This window comes from Diadema antillarum, unplaced genomic scaffold (assembly GCF_040938485.1).
Source record: "Diadema antillarum isolate AM-2024a unplaced genomic scaffold, OU_Dant_1.0 scf00000184, whole genome shotgun sequence".
NCBI lineage: Eukaryota > Metazoa > Echinodermata > Echinoidea > Diadematoida > Diadematidae > Diadema > Diadema antillarum.
Window position 1 is genome coordinate 143565 of NW_027271073.1, and position 22558 is coordinate 166122.

General features: G+C 35.5%; 1 protein-coding gene across 1 annotated transcript; it reads right to left on the bottom strand.

Annotated features, from left to right (window-relative positions):
• Nucleotides 1-1344: 1344 nt before the first annotated feature.
• On the bottom strand, nucleotides 1345-17480 carry LOC139723269 (extracellular serine/threonine protein kinase FAM20C-like). The gene is made up of 9 exons (XM_071634526.1): nucleotides 17182-17480; nucleotides 14688-14888; nucleotides 13715-13813; nucleotides 11569-11681; nucleotides 10193-10376; nucleotides 6180-6216; nucleotides 5160-5229; nucleotides 3369-3510; nucleotides 1345-1606 (listed from the first exon to the last, which is right to left on the bottom strand). Exons 1-9 carry the CDS (start codon nucleotides 17478-17480, stop codon nucleotides 1345-1347), a joined length of 1407 nt encoding a protein of 468 aa, XP_071490627.1.
• Between the last annotated feature and the right edge of the window lie 5078 nt (nucleotides 17481-22558).

Consider the following 22558-nt stretch of genomic DNA (forward strand, 5'->3'; position numbering starts at 1 on the left):
ACTGAATTACCATGCTGTCCAGACGGGACTTTTACATCAGTTTTCTAAATTATTCTGTCAACAAATAATATCATATACCCCTCTACCAGCAATTTTATACACCGCATACATTGTAGTTGAGGATCTTTGCAGACTTCTCACATCCATTTCAAAAAGGCTGCATAACATGCAGCAGTGCAAGACGATTGATGGTGAACACAAAAGTATGAATGTTTCTATCACAATTGGACTTGAAATAAAACCATGAAAAGTTTACATCTATTCACCAAAGAGTGATATAGGCTATGACTATTATTGGCTTACACAGTAATGTAACCAACTCTTAACTCCAGCAAGTTATCTTACTAAGTACAGGTTTTAGAGGATGATTGAGCAACACTAGTTTTTCACCATGGAAGTCATAATTGTTGGAATAAGAAACAAGTAATTTGACGCAAAGGATTCAAGTTCCTTCCATATGATTTCATATTAAAAAAAAAGGAAATTGAATTTAGACGATTGTCAAGGTCTTTTTGAAGTGATGACATCAGCATGTCGCTTAAGTTGCAGATAGACGTGGTTGCAACTTTGAGCATTTTCATGAAAACAAGAATTTTTGAAGTCCTATAAGTCTTGCTTTCCATTTCCATTTTTGATATCTTTCTATTGTGTTTACCCTATTTAGAAGAACAAACTTGAACATCGTGTGTAATTGCCCTTTAAACTGTAGCACCTTTCCACCCCTTCTACATCTATCTCTCTCTCTCTCTCTCTCTCTCTTTCTCTCCCTCTCTCTATCTCTTTTATCTCTCCCCCATCCTCCTTGCCCCTCACTATGATCTCTTTGTCTCTATTCCTCTTCCTTCCAATCTCTCTTTCTGTCTTGTAGCATTAGGTGCTCTTAATTATTACTGTAATCTGCCGCATGAAAGGACCATCATCTCATATAATCCCTGCTTAGTCTTTTCTAACATTGTGTATAAACTTTCAATGCCTAGCATTCTAGCCAAATAAGTAAATTAAGTACTAAATACTCTTTCTGAATAAATGAATTGCACATAATGGTACATAACAGCATATTGCATTCCTTAAAAAGAGTCATACACTATTGCTGTATAAGCTGTTATTTTCGCGTACAGAAATTTTCGCGAATGAGGTCATAGACACTTTCGCGAGATGTAGTTTTTGCGAACTGACGCCGACGTAAATACACTATTATCCTACTTTGTAGCGTATAAAGACATTTTCACGTGTTGTTAAATTGGTGATCAAACTGTGTTTCGCGAAATTTACGAAAATAACAGCTTATACAGTATATGAAAGGCAAGCAAGTTAATTTCCCACCACTGATGAGTGGAGTGATGGTCATGTTTCTGTCCTCCCAGTGTTCTCACTGACAGGGAGCTGGAGATGCTCCACCAACACCCTTCTGGAGCCATGTAGTTGGATGCAGTCTCTAACCGTCTCTATGACAATCGCCAACCTCCTATCCAGGGCTTCTAGGTGAGCCTCTGTCAGCACAGGAGTGATAGAATCTTGGCTCAACACGATACGCATGTGATCACTTAGTCTCTCTCGCTTGTTTCTGTGTAGCTTGTCCAGGTACCTGTAGGTGGACTGCCGGATTCTGTGTGCATAAAACAAGAGAGACGTACCATATATAGAGACATCTCCACATAAACAGATATCTTCTTCCACTCAGTATATACCCTGAAAGTAAAATCTTACTTCGTGCAACATTCACTCAGAGAGAAAGAGAGGGAGGTTAGTTCAACTTTTGCTGATGAGTATAAAACACATAGAATTTCAATTTTCTTAAGTTATGAATATGCAATATACACATATATATCTAAAAACTTCAGGTTAATTTGGCACTACATTTTCGGTTCTTTTTGGTTCAAATTTAATGTTGGTAAAACTGTATCTAAAGAAAAAGTGAACAGTATACACTATTGTATGAAGTATGTTCACGAGACATAACTCCATTTATCCAAGATTTTGAAGCCCTTCAAGAAAAAAAAATACACCTTGCATCTTACAAACCACATCTACCTGTATTTCTTTCTAAGCCTTAAAAAAATGCACAAAAGAGTATTATTTTCCTCTTTATTTTCATCTTTCTGTTAATCACTGTGTGTCAATGGGCCAGACATATCACTGAGTAAAGTGTCTCAATTTACAACAAAGGGAACTTCCCACAGGAGTGTCTATTGTTGAGGCAGTATTAAAGGATTGTCAATGAACCAAATGAATACTTCCCCCTCCACACCCAGGATGTGTCTGTAAATCACACCATCAGCAGTCTGCTTCTCTCTGTATCGATGTTCCTTTTTACAGCAGTCAATCATATTTACAAACTAACAGCAATCGTTTTCTCTCCTTTTTAATTCTCCCACGTATAATGGTTCAAAGATCTAAGGGGATAAAAGTCAAATTCACCCCTCCCCATCATGCTGGACATCAAGAAGAATGTATGCTGAAGCTGCACAAGTCCACAGAAACAATGTCATAAGGGGAATCAATGAGTCGAATTTGGTCTCTACTTTAACCTACTCTGTCTACATTTAAACAAGTGTGATTACTGTTAGTTTGTCAGAAACCTCAGAAACCCTCTCCATTCTTTGTGCACATATTCACACACCTATCTCCACCATTATTCTTGTATTGGTAGCAAGTCATGATGATCAAGCCTTGTTCTGGTCTTCCATTTCAAAATTCCTGATCTGACTTTGGATCAAGTTTTGTGTATTATGTGGCTGTATCAAAAACCTTTATTATCAATTCGAATAGATCAACAGACATTCAAGCACATATTTCTGTAGTCACGAGGCTTGTTCCTCAACTAATTAAGCTTTCTGAACTCATTATTTCAAGCCTTCTTAGAGTGGAATGACAGAGATAGATAGTGACAAAAACACATAATGGGGTGAATAATCCTGTTTTATTGGTGATAAAACGACGTGGTCTGTCATTTCAACATCAGAGAAACAAACTGTGGAGACCCGAGGAGGAAAGAAATGCAACGATTCAGTTTTCTGTGCCATCACACTCAAAAGGAAAACTAGCATGAATCATAAGCCTCATTTTTTCTCCTCTCATGCACTAGCAGTGCTATCAAAAGCTAATTGCCCACTTCCAACATTTGAAATATGCAGATAGATGTGTAAGTGACGTATTTGTTTCATCCTTTCACTGACAGCTTATACTATTTCTCACTGATAATATTACATAATTATATGAAATGCATTAGACATATTACAAACATGGCAAATGTGGTGGACAATATCTTAGTCATAGGAAGTACGATTAAATTGTATGACGTGACGTAGACTGTATTTTGGGTCTGCAAGCAGAGACTAATGTCAAACCCTCCCGGAAGTGTTACTTACATACAGCACTGTGCAAGAGGGGCGAGCAGGGAAGGGTCGTCTGTGTATGGGTTGCCAAACCCCTTCCCGTTGTCAAGCACAACCACAAAGCCCTTGGTGCCAAACTGTCTCAACATGTGAAAGTGATGTCTGTCATAGTTCCCTGAAACATGTAATCAACATTGCATTTCTGATTAAGGTTTGAACTAAAAGATAAAATACATTTAAGCCCTATTTCACTTCAAATACATGCTTAAGTTGTATTAACCATATTGCAATGTCATTACACATATCCAAATCTTCAAGGGATTTCTATTGTATGCATCCCTTATGTGAAATGGCAAAGTTGCCCAATAGATCAAATGAAATAGCTGATCTGCTTTAAAAAAAAGAGTAGCATTATTCCACAGAAGTTAAATCCATCAGAATGGCAGCAAGTGTAATAAAAATCATTGATGACAATTATTACAACTACAATGACGATCATGATTATAATGATAGGGTTGTGGTCATCATCATTCTTTCAATCATAATAATGATTCATTTATAAAATTACCACCCTTATATCATAGCATTATGTAATAATCAAATTACAGAGTACATTAGCTATGAAAGCCCATAAAAACTAATTATATGATAAATTTATTAGTGAAAAAAATGAGCAAAGAAAATGGGATTCCATCCTGATGGAATCCCAGTTTCTTTGCTCATTTTTCCACTAATAAATCATATTCATTTCTGGTCAGTTTCCTTCTGTTTGCATTCAATTGTTTTATAAATTATTACAATAATGAGTCATTGCTTGTATGTTAATCCTCTTTTCCTTTGTACAAAAGGATGACCAGAAAAAGTGCTTGTTACATAGAAGTGTTGATGAATATAAATCTTTACTGAACAATGCCATTAAAACTGTTTTCACTTTCTGAATTTAAGGTGAAATAAAATGCATCGAGATCATTTAATTCACTTCAAATGAGGTGTAGAATGAAAACATCATAGCCATATCATACACACGACCATTCTACGTGACCAACAAACCCCTTTGATGGCTATTAAATTACAAGTACAAGCCAGCAAAAACATATTTCAAATTTCTTCCGTAAATACTAGAACGGTTTTCACAAGCTTACAGATATCACTGGCTGTATAAACTGAAGAGAGATGGCTATAGAATGGATGTACCCATTGTTCATCAAGCCTTTAGATTCTAACACATCAGACTGCCCATCACTTCAATTCTTGACACAAACTCACATGAATTACAAAGTGAGCTTTCTTTCCAGTCATATCCACATCAGACACTAACACATATAATTTGAAGTTTGTCATTCCAGCTGGTGTTCATCCACCCTTGGTAATTTAGAGTATTATGTAGAATTATTAGATCTCAGCTGTCAGACTGGTGTCTAGCATTGCTGAAGAGATAAGTTCAGCTATATATTTGTTTTGTATAGAGAGCATCACATGGTTTTTCTTTGTCTCATGTAATCATTTCCACGATTTCAAGGTTTGATGACAAAATTTCAGCAAGAGCCTGATAATTTTCATAATAATGACTTTGAAATGGTCAAATTTGAATATCTACACAAACAGATATAGTAAACATCAAAGTAATATTTTAAAACATAAATTGGTAAACTGGGATTATCTACTACAAGTTTTGTGCAAGAACAGCAATCAAAAGCTTGTTCCCAGTGAAAGCTAACTGTGCACAACAGTCTATCCAATGTCTTCATTGTAAAGTATTGATCGACCAATGTGTGGTTTTATTGCACAGTGTGCATTGATTGAAGTAGAAATACCAATACTCACTGATCAGAAAGTCAAAAATTGATTGTTCAATCAAATCCAGGAAAAATCGGCCCTCTGCATTTGCAGGATTCTTGCATAATGTCAAAGAAAGGAGATAAGTTTAAAAGTAAAAGTTATTGCTGAAGTGTGAAAAGATGATAGTGCATATAAGGACCCACCATCTTGCAGCCCAAAACGAGATGCATGCAAATCTTATTCCTACAGCTATGCTCATGTCATTCTGATATGTCAGACATACACAAAGAGTCACACCTATCCCCATCCTAACACCTTAGTTTGGGGCAAAATGTTGGCAGAAATTGCCACTTTGTTTAAGAAACTTAGTTTGTAAAAGAGTTGCATTGTTCTTTCAATTTGCTATGATGTTGTATCGAAGAGAAAAAAGCTAAATTCAATTGCACTGATAACTATTGTTGTCATGACACTTGATATAACATTTTATGCTCAAAAGATAGAGGGCTAGTATCTGCAACAAACAAATTTGCTCATCCATTTCCATCTTGCCATTATTTCCCCATTGAGCACACAATTGACCTAATTTTCATAGATAGCTCCTGCCATTTGCTATTGAAGGTCAATTTTTTTAAATGTACCCTTGACATTTGTGTTATATGTTCACACAAATATGTATCTGAAACATATCTACTTATAATGTTTGCAATCAACCTATTCCTATACCCCCCATACAGTAACATTGGAAAAAAAAAATCAGGAAAAAACAAACTCCATGTCCAAGCTGGCCATTTTCACTGTTCCCTGAAATGCTGGCTTTTGCGGGTATGAAACATATTTCAAAATCACTGAGCATAGCACAAGAAGACAGATTTTCAAATTGATTCATTTGACAAATGATTTTTAAACAACCATTGTTCACTCACATATTTGTAGGTACATACATGTATAACAGAACATGCATAGCCCCTTACATTCAGAGGAAAATAATTATGGAAGAAGCTCACTCTATTTCCCAGATTTCACACAAATCCTGTCAGCTGTTAGAATATGTATTCATACACTTACATGCAGTAAGTCCTCACAGATGTTTTGTTCCATCCATCTGCATAAAGGTCCAAAAAAATACAGAAAATCATGATCTAGAATTGAAGAATAGTCAATCATGTTATGAGTTCGTTCAGGATACACTCCTAAATTTTTTACATGGACAAAATTAAAACCACTTTGGAAGTGACTGTGTAATGATAAGTGGAGATTTTCCAATGTGATATTCACTAATGGCCAGTTAAAATCCAGTTAGTTATCAGAAAACATAATAAGGAAATATCATTTACTTCAACCATAGAACATTTATTGTAATTAAGATTTACATTCTCCAACATTTTACATATTATTTTGGTGATATTATGCACAGATAAGAATTGAAATGTCATGAAAATCATTCTACCCTAAAATTCTTCTCATAGAAGATTCACCGAATTGTTTTGTGATGTGATCTTGATACAAGTGAGAAGAATGTCATGTCAGTAACCACACCACTAACTATACACTGTAACATACCCCCAAACTCATCATTTAGGACCTATACCTATATCATTCAATACATTTGAACACAACTCTGTATGAGTAGAAGAAATACATAACTTTACTTGTAGAGTGGGGAGTCTAGAAACACAGTCACCTCTTATCGAGCCTACCATGTGGGATCTGAGTTAGGACTGGGTAATGCATTGGCACTGCCAGCATATTTTCTCAAGTTTTTTCCTCATGAAATGTCAAAAATGACCCAAGTGATTTATGCCCACTTTATATTCCAGTCTGTCTGGCTCTGGCATGATAATGTGAGAATTCCTCCAAGAATATAATTCCATAATGATAGAGAAAAATATGAAGTAAAATACACTGAGAGATAGCAGATTGAATTACATAAGATATAAGACATAACAACAGTCATTTTAAATGCAATAAGTGGGGCTATACATGTGAAGGCAACTGTGTGGGGGAGCCTGAATGTGACCATGTGCATCACAAAACCAACAAAAAGTCACACTCTCTGATTTTACATGAGGACTCAAAACAGGTTAAAATGGTCAAGCTAGTCAATCTAAAGTTGTTCATATTTTCTGTGAGAGAAATTCTTCTACATTCTTCTAAATTTTGGGATCATAACACAAATGAACAATTGTGTTTTTAGCAGTTTTCCTACAACATATTTTTAAATAATGCCATGATTTGGTATGTCTTAGAGGTTCCTTTTCATCTCTTTTTAATCCTTTACACCTTTTTTACTTTCAACTCTAATAACTTTTGTAAAGATGGTGCTACCACTTTGAAAGTTGGCATTGGTAATACATAGAATGTGTTAATAGAGCATGCTTTATTTTGGCTTAATCTCATAATCCCTTCACTGTTGTTGCCATGGCATTTTATAACCTGTTTTTTGTCCCATTCATTGCACAGCCAGCATTGCTTGGTAAGATTAAGTGCTTGAATAGACTACTTCAGAGCCTCTCTACTCAATGATACTTTTTCAGAGTGTCTTCTTTCTTTCAAATAATAAGATTGGTCAGGAAAGTCCATTTGAATTAAGTTATATGTCATTTTAAAGCTTAAAATCTCTACATTCAGAATCTGCCCTGAACCAAAATTCCATTTCTAGCAGTTTTTTGTTGGTTTTGTAATGCATGGTCAAAAATGAAATGTGATAAATGAACATGTGTCTGAATAAGGACAACTAGTTATGAAGACAAAATTATGTAATTCTATAAGTGTTAAGGTGACGATAACCAAGAATAGTTGGAAAATCTTGAATGTATGCATTTTGTGACATGAAGACAATTATGAATTTGAATAGGCCTACTTATCCTGAACAAGTTTGCTAGGAATCCTCTCATACTATGGTACAAAAACAACAACAAAACAGGCAAATATTATTCTCTTCTTATTTATTTGTCTAATGAGCCATAAATGTTTTAAATGTCATTTTTTAAGGAACAATGCAGTTACAGATTCACAATGAAAATGCTGTGCACCGCCAAGCAATGTTGTGTATGTTTGATAAATGTGCATATTACATGTTTAAATCTGGTTGCTGCCCAAAACTATACAAAACATTTCAGTGTCTGGGGGTTTTTTTTCATATTCTAACTTCTTTTACATTGACAAAAGGAATGTATTTTTTCATTCTGATAGGCAGACAATGTCCCATAGACCTCATGCACAGCATGCAGCACACACTTGAAACAGTTCTGCTGCCTATCAAATTCACACTTACTGTTCTGAGGATGTCCTCATTTGCCCTTTGTGGTGTACAAATTCTGTGATTCTGATTTAAACCTACAGGTACTTGAACCCTTTATAAAATACATGTCATGACACAAAGGCTTGAATCTGCAATCCCACCATCAATAACTTAATCAGTACAGACTACATGGAAACACAAAATAAATGAAAACACAAACCACATGAGAATGTGAACTACATGTACATGACCACAAAAACTATATGAAATTTAAAAAAAAATACATGAGAACACAAGACACAAAAAACCCCACAAACTACACAGTGGGAACAAAACCTGCATGAAAAACACAAAAGTGCATATGAGAATATAAAATATATGAAAACAAAAAACAGGGGAAATGTAATATTAACTACATGAGAACATGAACTACATGAAAACACAAATTACATAAAAACTAAATGAGAACACAAATGACATGAGAACATTAATTGCATGATAACATCATGAATTACATGAGAACACAAAATACATGAAAACATAAACTGCATAAAAACACAAACTACATGGGAACAAATACCATATGAAAACACAATATGTGACCGTGCATCACAAAACAAACAAAAAGTTGCACACAGTGATTTTGTGTGACGACTGAAAATAGGTGAAATGGGTTAACCTGACCAATCTTGAGTTTTTCATATTTTCTGAAAGAACAAGTCTTTTTCTGTATCATATCAAAGTTTGGGACCATAAAACAAACAGGAATTTGTATTTTCAGCAGTAATTCTCGAACCCGTTTTGGTGGAATAGTGTGAATACACTGTAGGTGTTTCTCATAGAACCCTCTTCTCATTTCTTAAAAACCCTGTCTATACCAACCCTTCACTTTCAACTCTAATAACTGATTAAAGAATGATGCTACTGCATTGAAAGTTAGCATTAATCATCTACGGAATGTGTTAATGAAGCCTGCTCAATTTCAGCTTAATCTGATAATCCCTTCATTGTTGTTGCCTCAGTGGTCAACATCCTGTTTTTTGTTCCATTCATCCCACAGCTAGCATGGCTTGGTAAAGATTAAGTGCTTGAATACACCCTGTACTTCACAGCCTCTTTTCTCAGTTCACACTTTCCAGAGAGTGTCCTTTCTTTCCAATATCTAGATAGGTTAGGAGAGTCCATTTGTATTGAGTTATACATCATTGTAAAGCTTAGAGTCTGCTCGTTCAGAATCTGCTCTTAACTAAAAATCCATATCTGGCGACTTTTTGTTGGTTTTGTGGAGCAAGGTCACATATGATCAGAAAATGCATTATAACTAAAATTTTGGTGAACTTTGACCTTGAAGTTGACCCCCTGACATTTCAAGCAAATGATTTCAAACAAAGTGATATAGACAAATGGAGTTGTGGCTCCAGAATGACATTTTAATCTTGGTACAGGTATACCATTTACCTTGACCATTCACCTCTATAAGGTCATGGGATAAATGCCCTTTTGTTAACATATATACCTTCCAAATAATTACCAGCGAACATTCCGAGATAAATTTTCATTTAAAACATGCCATTTTGAATATAAGATCAGTGACCTTTGCCCTTTGACCTTAAGGGATATTTGCCCAAAATACGTGCACTTGACCTCATGTAGCATACCTTGGTCTGCTTCCAAGAAAATCCAATGAGCACTTTAAATCTCGACAAGATGAGAGCCTGCTGGAAGGACGGCGGCATGGACCAGACGGGCCTTTTGACAGATAGACCAAAAAAACAAAAAACAAATGCCTTTGGCCCGGCTGGAAGAAACAAAACACTATCAATGTACATGTACTTACACAGCTGCTTCCCTGACCCCATGGCTCCACGGGTATGGCTTGTCCATGACAGGGTCCTCATCACTTTTGTAGTTTGGCAGAAACTGACACATAGACACCTCCAGCATCTCCCCTTTACCACAAACAGGGTGATCTTTGTTACAAAACCATGGAGCACATTTTCCAGTGAAACAACGGTTGATGCCTGTATGCACATTAAAAAACAAATTCCACAAATCAATTTTCAGAACCTGAAAAAAAAAAACATTTACAATACTGCACGCCTTTACAATAGAATCCACTTGCTACAAGAATTGCTACCAATGGGTGTACAAAGACTTCTGTCGATCTGTTTTTGCTTTCAAAACACATGCCAATGAAATGTTTGTGTTATGGCTATGGTTTCTGTGAAGAGGAATCCATGGAATAAGACATACAGATTTTATCAAGAATATCATACATAATATCTTAAACATATGAATTTGATAACTGTTCTATAATGCATGTTCAATCTTTGTGTTATTCTGCCATTCTTTAGCTGATTCTGACAGCATTGTTGTATTACAGTTATTATGTCAACTCAACTGAGGAGTGGAACTGAAGTCTAAGCAAGGCTTCAACAAGGATATATGTAATAAAAAGAAAAAAAAAAGTAAGACCAGCTCAGCAGTCAGTTTGTTGCACTGATGTGAAGGTCAGAGGTCATAATCAAAGTTTAGAATCCTGCAATTCTGGCCAATCAGCCAAGCACAAGTCAAATTTTAATATTTCATTGGCCTAGGAACTGTGGTTTTGCTGAGCTTTGATATGACTGGCCAGCAAATTACATACAAAAGTACTAGAAGTGAAAGAATGTGTCATAACTGTACTGTAAAAGTGAAAATTTTTGTGGTTTTGAAATTTTTGCGCATTTCGTGCCACCCAAAACCAGTGCGAAAATAAAAGCATGTGAATATTTTTGCTTGCCATATGTTCAAGTAGTTGATGTCTTGATTCCACGCAATTAAAAACATGCGAAACTCTTCTTACCCCACCGAGCGCAAAAAAAAATAAAATTAGTCATGCGAAAAGATCCACTTTTACAGTAGACACTACACTGTATATCATTTTCTACAGTTAGGGTTTCATAGTGATCCCATCAACATCTTCTCAATGAATATATCACATTTAAATGTTTAAAGACAGAACACAAAAATATTTCATGCTTCCGTTTACAGACATTATTTTGGAACTTACCTGCCAAAAGCAAGAGTCTGATAATGTTCAAAACAATTAGTTCCAGATGAGAGAGTGATATACATGCCTGAAATATAATGTCTCCTCAAATGATACTATAATTAGAATATACACGAAGGTGGTTATGCAAAATTTACACAAGTTATCAATTCAATTATCACCATTTGTGAAAAAGGTATTGAGGAGCTCTTTGTCAATCGTCTTCTCCATTATGTCACGCGACATGTTGATAACACGGCCTGCACATGGTGGGGATCGCCGGAAATTGAGAATCCTGAGGATAAAATAAAAACAGGTTGAAATCTGATATGTTACTAAATGTGCATGGCAATTCATAACATTTCACTGAATGCAATTTTAAATTATCTGAACATACAAAGTACAAGGCCCTACTCATATACTACAATCTTCCTTGAGTCATTCCTGGTTTTAGTTTGTTTGGTGTTTTTTCTTAAATCAGAGCTAGTCACTGAATACTTTTACTTTGAGCAATTGAATAATTTGTATATAGTTTGAGGTTTCCAAGCACAAGTCAGGTGGACTGTGCCTCATCAGAAGAGAAGGGGACAAAATTTGGCAGTGGGAGAACTGACAAAATACTTATCTTTCACCAATCCATTCAAACATTTATGCTTGCATGGCATGCTTTCTTCATTAGAAAAAAATAGGTCATGTTTCTTATTTGTAAGGCGAGGTATAGCAAGGGTGATATGAAATATTGACTGCTGATAAAGGGTGATATGAAATATTGACTGCTGATAACGGGTGATATGAAATATTGACTGCTGATCTTTGGAACTCATGACAGGAGTTTATTGACCTTTGAACTTTTTTACCCCTCATCTTGTGATGGAGACTTAGATTTAGAGTGAGCAGTACAAGCTGGAATTATAAATGAATATATCAACAGGTCTATACATTCATGATCAGCTATATTGATAGCCTTTTCCCGACATCCTGCTCTGACACTTCACCCAATCAAACTACTTCAACCTTTGATATACTCACCTCAATAACAATCAACCATCACTACTAAGGTTGCAAGTATTGAAACAAACAAAGAATAAGATGAAGTTTGGACACTTGCCCCCACTCTCCAGTTTGACTTCAGGCATGAAAAGAATGATAGCACAAGTCAAGAAGCATCACAGACACACATACAAACAGACACACAAACAATTACACAATTAAACCTTAGACAAATCTAACACAGGTATACATACAAATATTTTCATGATTGTAACTTAACAAGAAAGAAAATTGACCACACCACTGACCATTCTTTGTTTTGCATCCTTTGTTTTTACCAATACAAAAATATTTGATGACTTATAAATGAGACACTTAAAGTTATTAAAAGAGAAAGTCCATTCTGACATTATGTTGCTTTGTATGAGAAGAGAAAGATCAGAGAAGCAGATAAGTGAACATTCAGGGGAAAAATTAGACACACAGAAAAGTTATGAACTGATAAAGTTTAGAGAATGTGACAAATTGGCAACTCTGTGTGGCATAGGTATTGAGCAGCTCTCAATGTGTCTGACACACTACATGTAAATTTCACTTATTTTCACTTTTGTTTAAAATTTTAGTAAAGGCAGAACTTAGCTGCTGAGGAGAACATGCAATCACCCTACTCTCATTATGCCATGAACAGATCTGAAGAAGAAAGAAATCTTCTTTGAGAAAATGAAAATTTGATACTTTTTTTTAAACAAAAGGAATGGAGAGCTGCTGAACATCTATGTCACACAGAGTTGTCAGTTTGTTTTGCTCCCAGTCTTTAAAAAGTTCATATATGTATGTGTGTGTGTGTGCATGCATGTGTGTATATGCTTTTTTCCAACAAAAAAATTCACTGATCTACTTTCCTGATTTTTCTGTTTTCATGCAAAGCAATGCAAAGCATGGAATTCCCTTTTAAAGAACTTCAGGTTTGATATTTAAAGCATGTCAATGTGGCAATTCAAATTTATCTTCTGTGATAACTTGCAGGATTCCATCCCTGCTTTACTGCATTAAGTTAATTAAGCTCCAACATCAATTTTCTACGTTCATAAGCTTCCTGCTCCCATGGTGTGTAAATTTTTGCAAATAAAGTGGAATAAATTGTGTGACATAGACAAGTCTGGAATCTGAAGAATTAAGAATGAATGAAAAAATAAAAATAGATAACTTATGCAATGTTAGAGCAATTAATAAGACTTTAATGGTTATGGGTCATGTGATATACAATGTTTAGAGTATACTTAAGAACAAACAGTTAACAATCTGTCATGCAAGAAGACTAGATTTTATTCTATTTACCTGTCTAGGTGAAATGCAGCAACTTCTGCATTATGTCTTTCAATGTCCAACCAGAATGGCTGATCTTCATTGTAACCATACACAAACTTCCTCGGATTCCTGAAAAGGAATAATGCAATGAGTTTGAAAATGGGTCAAATGCTATCCAACAGGATATTTCCCTGTGTGTAGGCCTTTTTGACTATCTTGATTCAAAGGAGTGTGAACTGCGTGGTTCTACGAAGTACTCCACTCTCACATCAATTGATGCTACAGTGTAGACAAATTCATTTTGATCCATTCCATTTATGTCCCATTTGTCATTAATGCAAACCTCTTTCAAAGTTGAAAAAAAAAAAGCTGTCAATGACCCATTGTGGCATGCTCTGGCAGTACATTTGTCTGCAAGGCTGAAACCATCTCAATAAAGGGCAAAGAGTGAAATTGGGTCAGAAGACACAAATTTACCACTAACTTCATAAGAAATTACTTTTATAAAATCAGCTTTAAAGCTTTCATTTCACTGACACTAAATTCACATCTCCTGCACAAAGAAAGCACTTGAGCAGAATCTTTGTAAAAGTATCATCTTTATTTACACAACATCAGCAGGGGCGGATCCAGGAATTTTGAAAAGGGGGGGCGCAAAGAATATTTTTGTTGCTACTCCTGGGTTTCCTCTCATTTTTTTCTTTTTATTTCTTTTGTGTTAACGAAAAAATTAAGAGGGGGCACACGCCCGGTGCACCCCCATCTGGATCCTCCACTGCATCAGTGTAATTTCGGATGATTTCTAAAAGGACATCAGTCATCAGTTTAAAATACCTCCATACAATGTATGTCACTACAGTCACAAAAGTGTCCCCAAGTTGTGATCAAAGGAAGTAAGTAATCTCTAAGTCAGTATATTTGTATGAGCAAGGAGGTTTAAGGCACAGATCAAAGCCATTCAGGTGACTATAATTAAAAGATTTTGAAATGTTTATTGGGTAACCTCATTGGTTTCAGCATGGCATAATTTCCATCGGCGAGTCTAACTTGCAATTTTAGCTGACTTCCACCATGATAGAGAGCAACAGATTTGATCTCTGTTTTGACAAGCTCCTTGAGCAGTGCAGGCATGTATCCTGCATTTCTGCTGTACATCTGATCTTGGGTGATGTCATCAAAGAAGCGCTGCCAGGCTGGCGTGTGTCTGCTGATAAATACAGAAAGAACCCTGTTGGCAGCAGCAAAACAATAACTTTTCTACAAGCTTTAGCCACATCATATTCACTCTTTACTGACAGGGAAAGATATTAATGTCAATCTGTAAATTTGGGGCAGGCATTATCATCAACATATTATGTATTCACACTATTTCAATGACTAAAATGATGATAATAGATGTAACCACTGATGATAATGATGTCAGCAATGTTAATCAAACTTGGTAAATGACTGTCATCATGATTATAATTTGTATTAAAAAATCATTATATTATACTCAACATCATTATAATTTTAGATACAGATAGTTTGTTCCTCGTTTTAAACATCATATGACATCAATCATACAAATTGTATATTAAGATCGTTATCATCATGATGGGCAAGTCAATGTATGATTTTCATTCAAAAAAATGCTGTTATGGCAATGCATTGATAGATGATGAAAATTATATGAAGTTTGCACACCTACAAATATGTACATACAAATTTGTACTATTGTGGTCACATGTGCCAAATTTCAAGTGAAATGCTTAAAAAACTAAGGGAGTTAGCTAACTCCACTGGTAATTCATATGATTTCTTATTCAAAAAAATGTTGTTACCATGGCAACACATTGTTCGATGATAATGACAAAAGTTGAACTTTGCAAATTTACATACAAATACAGTTGCAATATGTGCAAAAATTCACATCAAATGCTCAAAAACTGAGGGAGTTCAGTCAATCCAATTTTTTTACCACACACAAATAGGGTGTCTTGCACAATTGCATAGTCTAGCAGTAATACGTGCCAAATTTTAGGTCAATTGCTCAATAAATAAGGGACTAGTTTAATCCACAAGATTTTGCAATAGACCAACAACCCAACCACCCAGCCAACCGATCACCAGTCCATCCAACCTCAGAGTGATTCCTTTACATGTAACCCCATACACACTGTGTGTGGATGAGGGTATAAAAACAATATCAAAATAAGGCCCTCTGTTTAAAAAAAAAAATACCAACACAACACAACTATGGACAACAAAAATAGATAGATAAATCAATCAATTAATCAATGCACAAATGCAGGGTCACTTAGACATCTAAGAGAGTTGAGAAATAAGCATTGGCCTGCAGACCTTTCTGTGACTGATATCAAACAAGAATTAAATTGTAATACCCAGAGTAAATGAAAATTAAGAAAACAATGATAAGGAAAAAATCACAGTTGAAAGTGGACACAACTAAGAGAGAATTGTATGCCAAAGCAGGGAGGTGCTGGCCAAAGGCAATTCAAGTATTTTAAATGAGGCAAAGTATGTGTGACATAAACTATATATATATATATATATATATATATATATACACACACACCTATACATATATATATTTATATATATATATATACAATAAGCACTTGTACTTACATTTCTGTTTTAAGAATGAGCTCTCCAAAATTGAGAATCATTTATGCACAAAATATCTATACACGATTTAATACAAAGATTGTAAAATGTTGAATACAATGTACTTGGTACATTTTTGTGGTATATAGAAAAAAAAAGAAACTTAGAACTGTATGTATTTACATGTAGGCTTTCAGAAGGTGGATGCTCATTACAAATTTATAAACACTTTGAGAAAACATCAAACTCAGACTACACCAAACTATACCTCACAGATACACATACACACACACACACACACACACACATTATACATTATATATATATATATATATATATATATATATATATATATAAACATATAATATGAACATATAAACATAATATTAATCTTTGTTCCAGTTTTGTTTTTGATCTTACATAATAAACTGTATATACACATATTATAAACAATAATTGTAGGTTCCCTACATAAAATGACAGATGGTGTCCCCTCCCCCCCCCCCCCCCCCCCCCCCACCATATTTGCCATGGCTGCATAATCATGTACTGTCTATGCCTTAGTATAGAGGACAATATACAGTGGCAATACTTTTTCATGATGAGGGAGGAGTGAAAAGGGGGGATAGTACGACTCATTAAACAGGCCCTATACTTTTCACTAGTGGAAATACCATGCAGGCATGAAAATGTAGCTTACAGTGCATATAAAGATGTGTGGAGAGTGGGGGAATCCACAACATGATGTTGTTCTAACCATATGAAATCCCGTAATACACGTGTGTATGGCATTGCATACTTGTTTACATTTAGAACTTGGATGACACAATACAGCAAATTAAACTCAGTTGATAATGGCCGACCGCCAACCTATTATTATGACCTACCTGGTTTTCTCTCTGTTCAGCGGTTTGGCCTCCCAGTGATGTTTTTGCCTCCGATTGGAGAGTATCCACTGGTCATATCCACTTGCATTCTCATGATCAGAAAACCAGCCTTCTTGACCTCCGATCAAATTAATTCCTTTCAAAATATCAGTGTTTTGCAAAGTTTGTCTGAAAGATTGATGGAGAGTCTCGACTCCAGAGACTAAGTCAACCTCCCTCAGCACTGTGAAAATCGTGATTAGAGTTGTGCACGAGAGAAACACCCAGCCCCAGAACATATACCGCCACCGTATCCTCATTTTAATTTCAAGAAATGAAATCCGATGCTAAGCCGTTCAAAGATTTGTCTTTACTTGAAAAGATCAGTGTCAAGGGATCTTCATGTCAAGTTGAGAAAATTTAGTTATGATGCCTACCTGGCTCTGATCGTGTCACACAAGTTCTTTCTCCGAGCGGATTGAAAAGAAAAAACAAAAACAAAAACAGAATAATACTCGGTAGTCGAGCTAGAGGTGAGTCATGAAAGGTTCTGAATAGTCTAAGCCCACAGTCGTTAAAAGATGACATCTAGCTGCAGTATTCATAAGTCACTGTCGCGTGCCTGGTGCCCGCGTTCAAGTCGCGTTACACGAAAAGCAGCTTACCGCGCACGATGAACGCACATGAAAGGGACTCCCACGCAACACCTCTCCTCGCCAACACGACAGATAGACAATCACGATCATTACACGATTACCTGTTCAGACACAGGCTAATGCACACACTTGCACACACTTCAAACAGTGCACACACGCGCGCGAGGGTAGGCTTAATACGTATTTATGATTTCCACCATAGTTAAACCATGGCCTGTGCATCTTCATGGTTACTGGGTAAACGGGTATTGTGCATTTCATCTTGACGGATCTGTGTACATGCCCCCTTGGTTTATAAGTAACTGTATACGAAGCCAGCACAACCTTAAACTGAATGAGAAGAGTAGTTAGTCCCTGGTTAAACCAGCAGTATTCTAGGCCTAACAACAAAGTATTCTCGAGCGAATCAGTTTCACCCAGATTTGTAATGTTGTATATACGTTTTCCATATTCAAATCGAAGTTGAAACCCCTTTCTAGCTTGGAATGGGTTGTAACAATCATTGAGTCAAATTTTATGCCGTAGGCCTAAATGCGTATTATCAGCCTATTGAGACCGATAGATCCTATCAACTGTCTTTTAAATCTTACAAATTCACTGATAAGAGTCACAGATAACCATGTACTCTCTTGTATAGTGCATTTACAACTATTGCCCAACAAAGTGCGTGACCGACAACACGTTTTTAAAGCCTTTCTGGTAAAAAAAAAAAATACATAAAAAATAGATAAATAAACAAACGAAATAAAATTTTTAAAAAAAAGGAAAAAAAACTTAACGGTAAGGATCGTATAGTTTTGGTTGAGACGTACATATGCAGGTTTTTAACATTTTTGGTGAGATAATGAGCAATCTCGTATGAAATATGAAAGAGCATATTTCTAAGAGGAATTCCAAATTTATTTGATGAAAATAGGTTTCGAAATGGCTGAGCTTTCCACATTAACGCAATCCTAATAAGATATGGGACCCACATTTTATTACGATCGCTTTGTTTTACTTTGTTTTTGGATATCTCAGTCATTTCAAAACCGATTTCCATCAAATTAATTTTGGATTTCTTTCAGAATTGTATGCTCTTTAACTGTTCACAAAGAGGTTTCTATAGTATCTTGCAAAAAAGTCAAAGGCTGAAACCTCCCCTCAACCGATACTTGACTCTTACTGTAGACTACAGTATCTGGTTGAGGTGGGGATTCATGTTCTGAACATTCCTGAATGAGATAATGAGAACCCTCTTATAGAAATGAAAGAGCATGTAATTTTAAGAAGGATTCAACGTTTATTCGATGATATAAAAAAGTGATAACAAGGCAACAGACCACGCCTATAGGATATCTTTGTTTCACCTTATTTTTCAATATCTCAGCCATTTCAAAACCGATTTTCATCAAATAAACTTTTGATACCCCTTAGAATTGCATGTTCTTTGACATCTTCATAGAGTGGTTTCTGAATATCTCACAAAACGTTAAAAGCTAAATCCTCAACTTGACCAGAACTGTACACACCCTTTAACCACGTTTTTTATTGTTGCTGTTACTGTTGTTTTTGTTGTTTTTTTGTGCCAGTTCCGGGTTTTAAAAAAAAAAGGAAAAAAAAAGTGGAGGCGCCAGCGTTAGACCCTATTAAATACTATGTATTGCACTTGTAGGCCTATTTACAAAAAAAAAAATAAAGTTTATTTCATCATAACAATTATTGTTCACATTTTTGTATATATCTAACAATACTTGACATTTATGATATTGATTAACATTTAACATTGGTTGTTTCTATCCCTTCAGCTCACATTTTAAATCTATTCTGAAGCATTAAAGATGGGTTTTGTTAAATATGCAAATGGTAAATAATGTCTTTAATGACAAGCATTGGGATACATCACAAATGCATCGAGATACACATTACAAATTTCAACATTTTCTGAGAACTTTTGGTCAACAATTCATTTTCTAGTATATTATGATACGTGATCATATAGCAAGCAAGCTTCTGTTTCTGTTGTCGGGGATGCATGCACGCACTGCATGCATTGCTTATTAATATGTTGCGTGCAGTTATTAATTTCATTATCGATTATAATAAAATGATGCTCTTTCTCAAACGAAACAAGATTAATGAAATGTATTCCTTTATTTCGGATCAATTCATGCTATACCTATACTACAAATTTTGAGATATTCGTTTAAAGATTCAAGTATATCGAAGCCTTTTATGGCATTAATAATTTTGTCGTATGAGCAAACTACGACTATTGGCCCTCCTTGGATTTTTGCTTTTTCTTTCCCAAGTATACATGGAGAATTTTTATCGATGCATATAGGTTCGAAATGAAATGAAGAAAAAGACACATCTATGTTTGCTTGTAAAACAATCATCGTCTCACATAATAGGCCTCTGGGTGCGTGTGTGCGTGTATGTGTGTGTAATGTGTGTGTGTGTGTGTGTGTGTGTGTGTGTGTCTGTGTGTGTGTCTGTGTCTGTGTGTGTGTGTGTGTGTGTGTGTGTGTGTGTTTGGGTGTGTGTGTGTATTGATAACATTTGAAGAAACAATGTACATGTTGCAAAGTTGATGTAAATAAAATGTCGCTTTCTGTATAAGAGGCCTATTGCTATTATTATTGGTAGGCAAAAAGCAAGGAGCTAAGTATAAAGAGAAACAGCTGACCCTCAGTGTTCGCAGCTTTATCTTTCTTCGAGTATACAGTATAGAAGATAGTTACAATCATACAAACCTCTGGCACGTCTGGAGTCCAAAAAAAAAAATTGCTCTTCCTGCAAACAGCCTGCGACACAACGCCAGTGTTAGACAAAGAACGTAATTCAATTTCCATGTACAACAACAAACTCTTTTTGGTCAGTGCGGAGATCGTCCTGGCAGTTAATTGGGTGCAGTTAATTTTTTCTCGCCGGTCTCCTTTGTGCTAAGAGCTCAAGTTCAAAGAGACGCACAAGCGACTTAAAAGCAGTTACGTAATGTAAGAGTTGCGGTTACTAGTACTCAGAGAGCGGAGTCGCGTGCCTCTAATCCCTAGCACAAAGAATCCCGTGGACAAAGAGCAGCCATGAGACAAAGGTTCTTACAGTATAGAACGTGAAAGCTGTAAAATTTTAGGCCAAATTGCCTCGGCAAGTCATAGTATATAATATAGGCAAAGGGAGGGGGGTTGATAATTCTGTATAGTTTTATCTGAATTGACTGTATAACACATGCACGCGCTGCCCCTCGAACGAGGCAAGTGAATGTTCATAGACCTATATACTAAGATATTGTATATAGGGTACATTTATCCTATGATGATAATAATAATAATGTAGTATAATAGTAATAATAAAAATGATAATAACAAAAGCAATGATAATCATAGTAATAATAGTAATCATGATAATAATAATAATAATAATAATAATAATAATAATAATAATAATAGTTAGAAAGCGCAAAACCTGTAGACATATTATATTCTTCTGCGATGCAAAAGCTTTTGAGGTTGTGCTTGATGATAATGAACAGTAAAATTAAAAGATGTGTTTTGTGTCGTGATTTAAAGACTGCTCCGGACTTCTAATGGTAGATCATTCGAGAGTTTGGGAGCTGCACAGGCAAATGCTTTGTCTCCCAATATTACTTTTGTTTTACGTGTTGGAATTTGTAAGAGAAGATACACCTATACACCTGCAGTATACCCCCCCCCCCCAAAAAAAAAAAAAAATATATATATATATATATATAAAAGAATCGCGGAAAATTAACAGTTTTGTTTTATTTGTTATTTTGTCTGTTGTTGTTTTTTTCTAGTCAAATGGGTGGAGGCGAAGCCCTTCACCCCATGCACCCCACCTCCACCTCCCCCCCCCCCCCAAAAAAAAAAAGAGAGAGAGAGAAATCTGTAAACTGTACTGTATAGGTTACGTCTATACGTCTACGGTGATCAGGTATATACTTCGCATGCTATATTATGTAGGCCTATGTATATTGTAAATTCCAATAACTTGCATCAAAGATTTGCAAGGATTAGCTCAATTCGGGTGTTTGCCGCCATTTTCAATTTTGGGGTGCTAAGTAAACTGGGACATCATCACTCACTTCTCCCTTCATTCAAAGTTATGATGAAAATATCAAAGATTTTTGTTGCTTTCAATTTCATGTGCTTTGAATGCAACTTTTTCTGACGGACAATAATGGATATACACGTTCTTTAGTAGTATAACGTTTTTCGATGAAGCTCTTCAAGTGTAAAAAAAAATCACACACTTACACTTTCAGGTCTACGCGCACACACACACACACACACACACACACATATATATATATATATATACATATATATATATATATATATATATATATATACATACATATTATATATATATATATATATATATATATATATATATATATATATGTAAATCCGTCCGACCAGGAGCAGACGTATACCCTTGTGTGTATGTCTGCTTCAGAAACGGATTTTAATCTAACATCACATCGCATCCAGGTCGTTGATGAAGAATGCAATGACTAACCTGTTTGGTGTCTTGTTTCTATAATCATGCACTCTCCTCGCCAGGATAAAGAGTTTTTAGTCTAATGCCATTTTAGGTTTTTATCACTATGTATATATATATATATATATATAATTATACAATATGCCTGTAATAATTGTCTAGGCTATGTTACTGTCTGTCCCACTCCCTATACCCCAACCAGTGTCCAACTTCTCACAGAGGGTGGCCTAATTCAC

What these genes read in the sequence shown, in the direction of transcription:
- LOC139723269 (XM_071634526.1), bottom strand. Translation starts at nt 17,480, where the DNA reads ATGAGGATACGGTGGCGGTATATGTTCTGGGGCTGGGTGTTTCTCTCG. An exon ending in CTGAACAGAGAGAAAACCAG is followed by an intron (nt 14,889 to 17,181) that starts GTAGGTCATAAT and finishes ATTTATCAGCAG; the next exon opens with ACACACGCCAGCCTGGCAGC. An exon ending in TCTGTGAGGACTTACTGCAT is followed by an intron (nt 5,230 to 6,179) that starts GTAAGTGTATGA and finishes ACATTATGCAAG; the next exon opens with AATCCTGCAAATGCAGAGGG.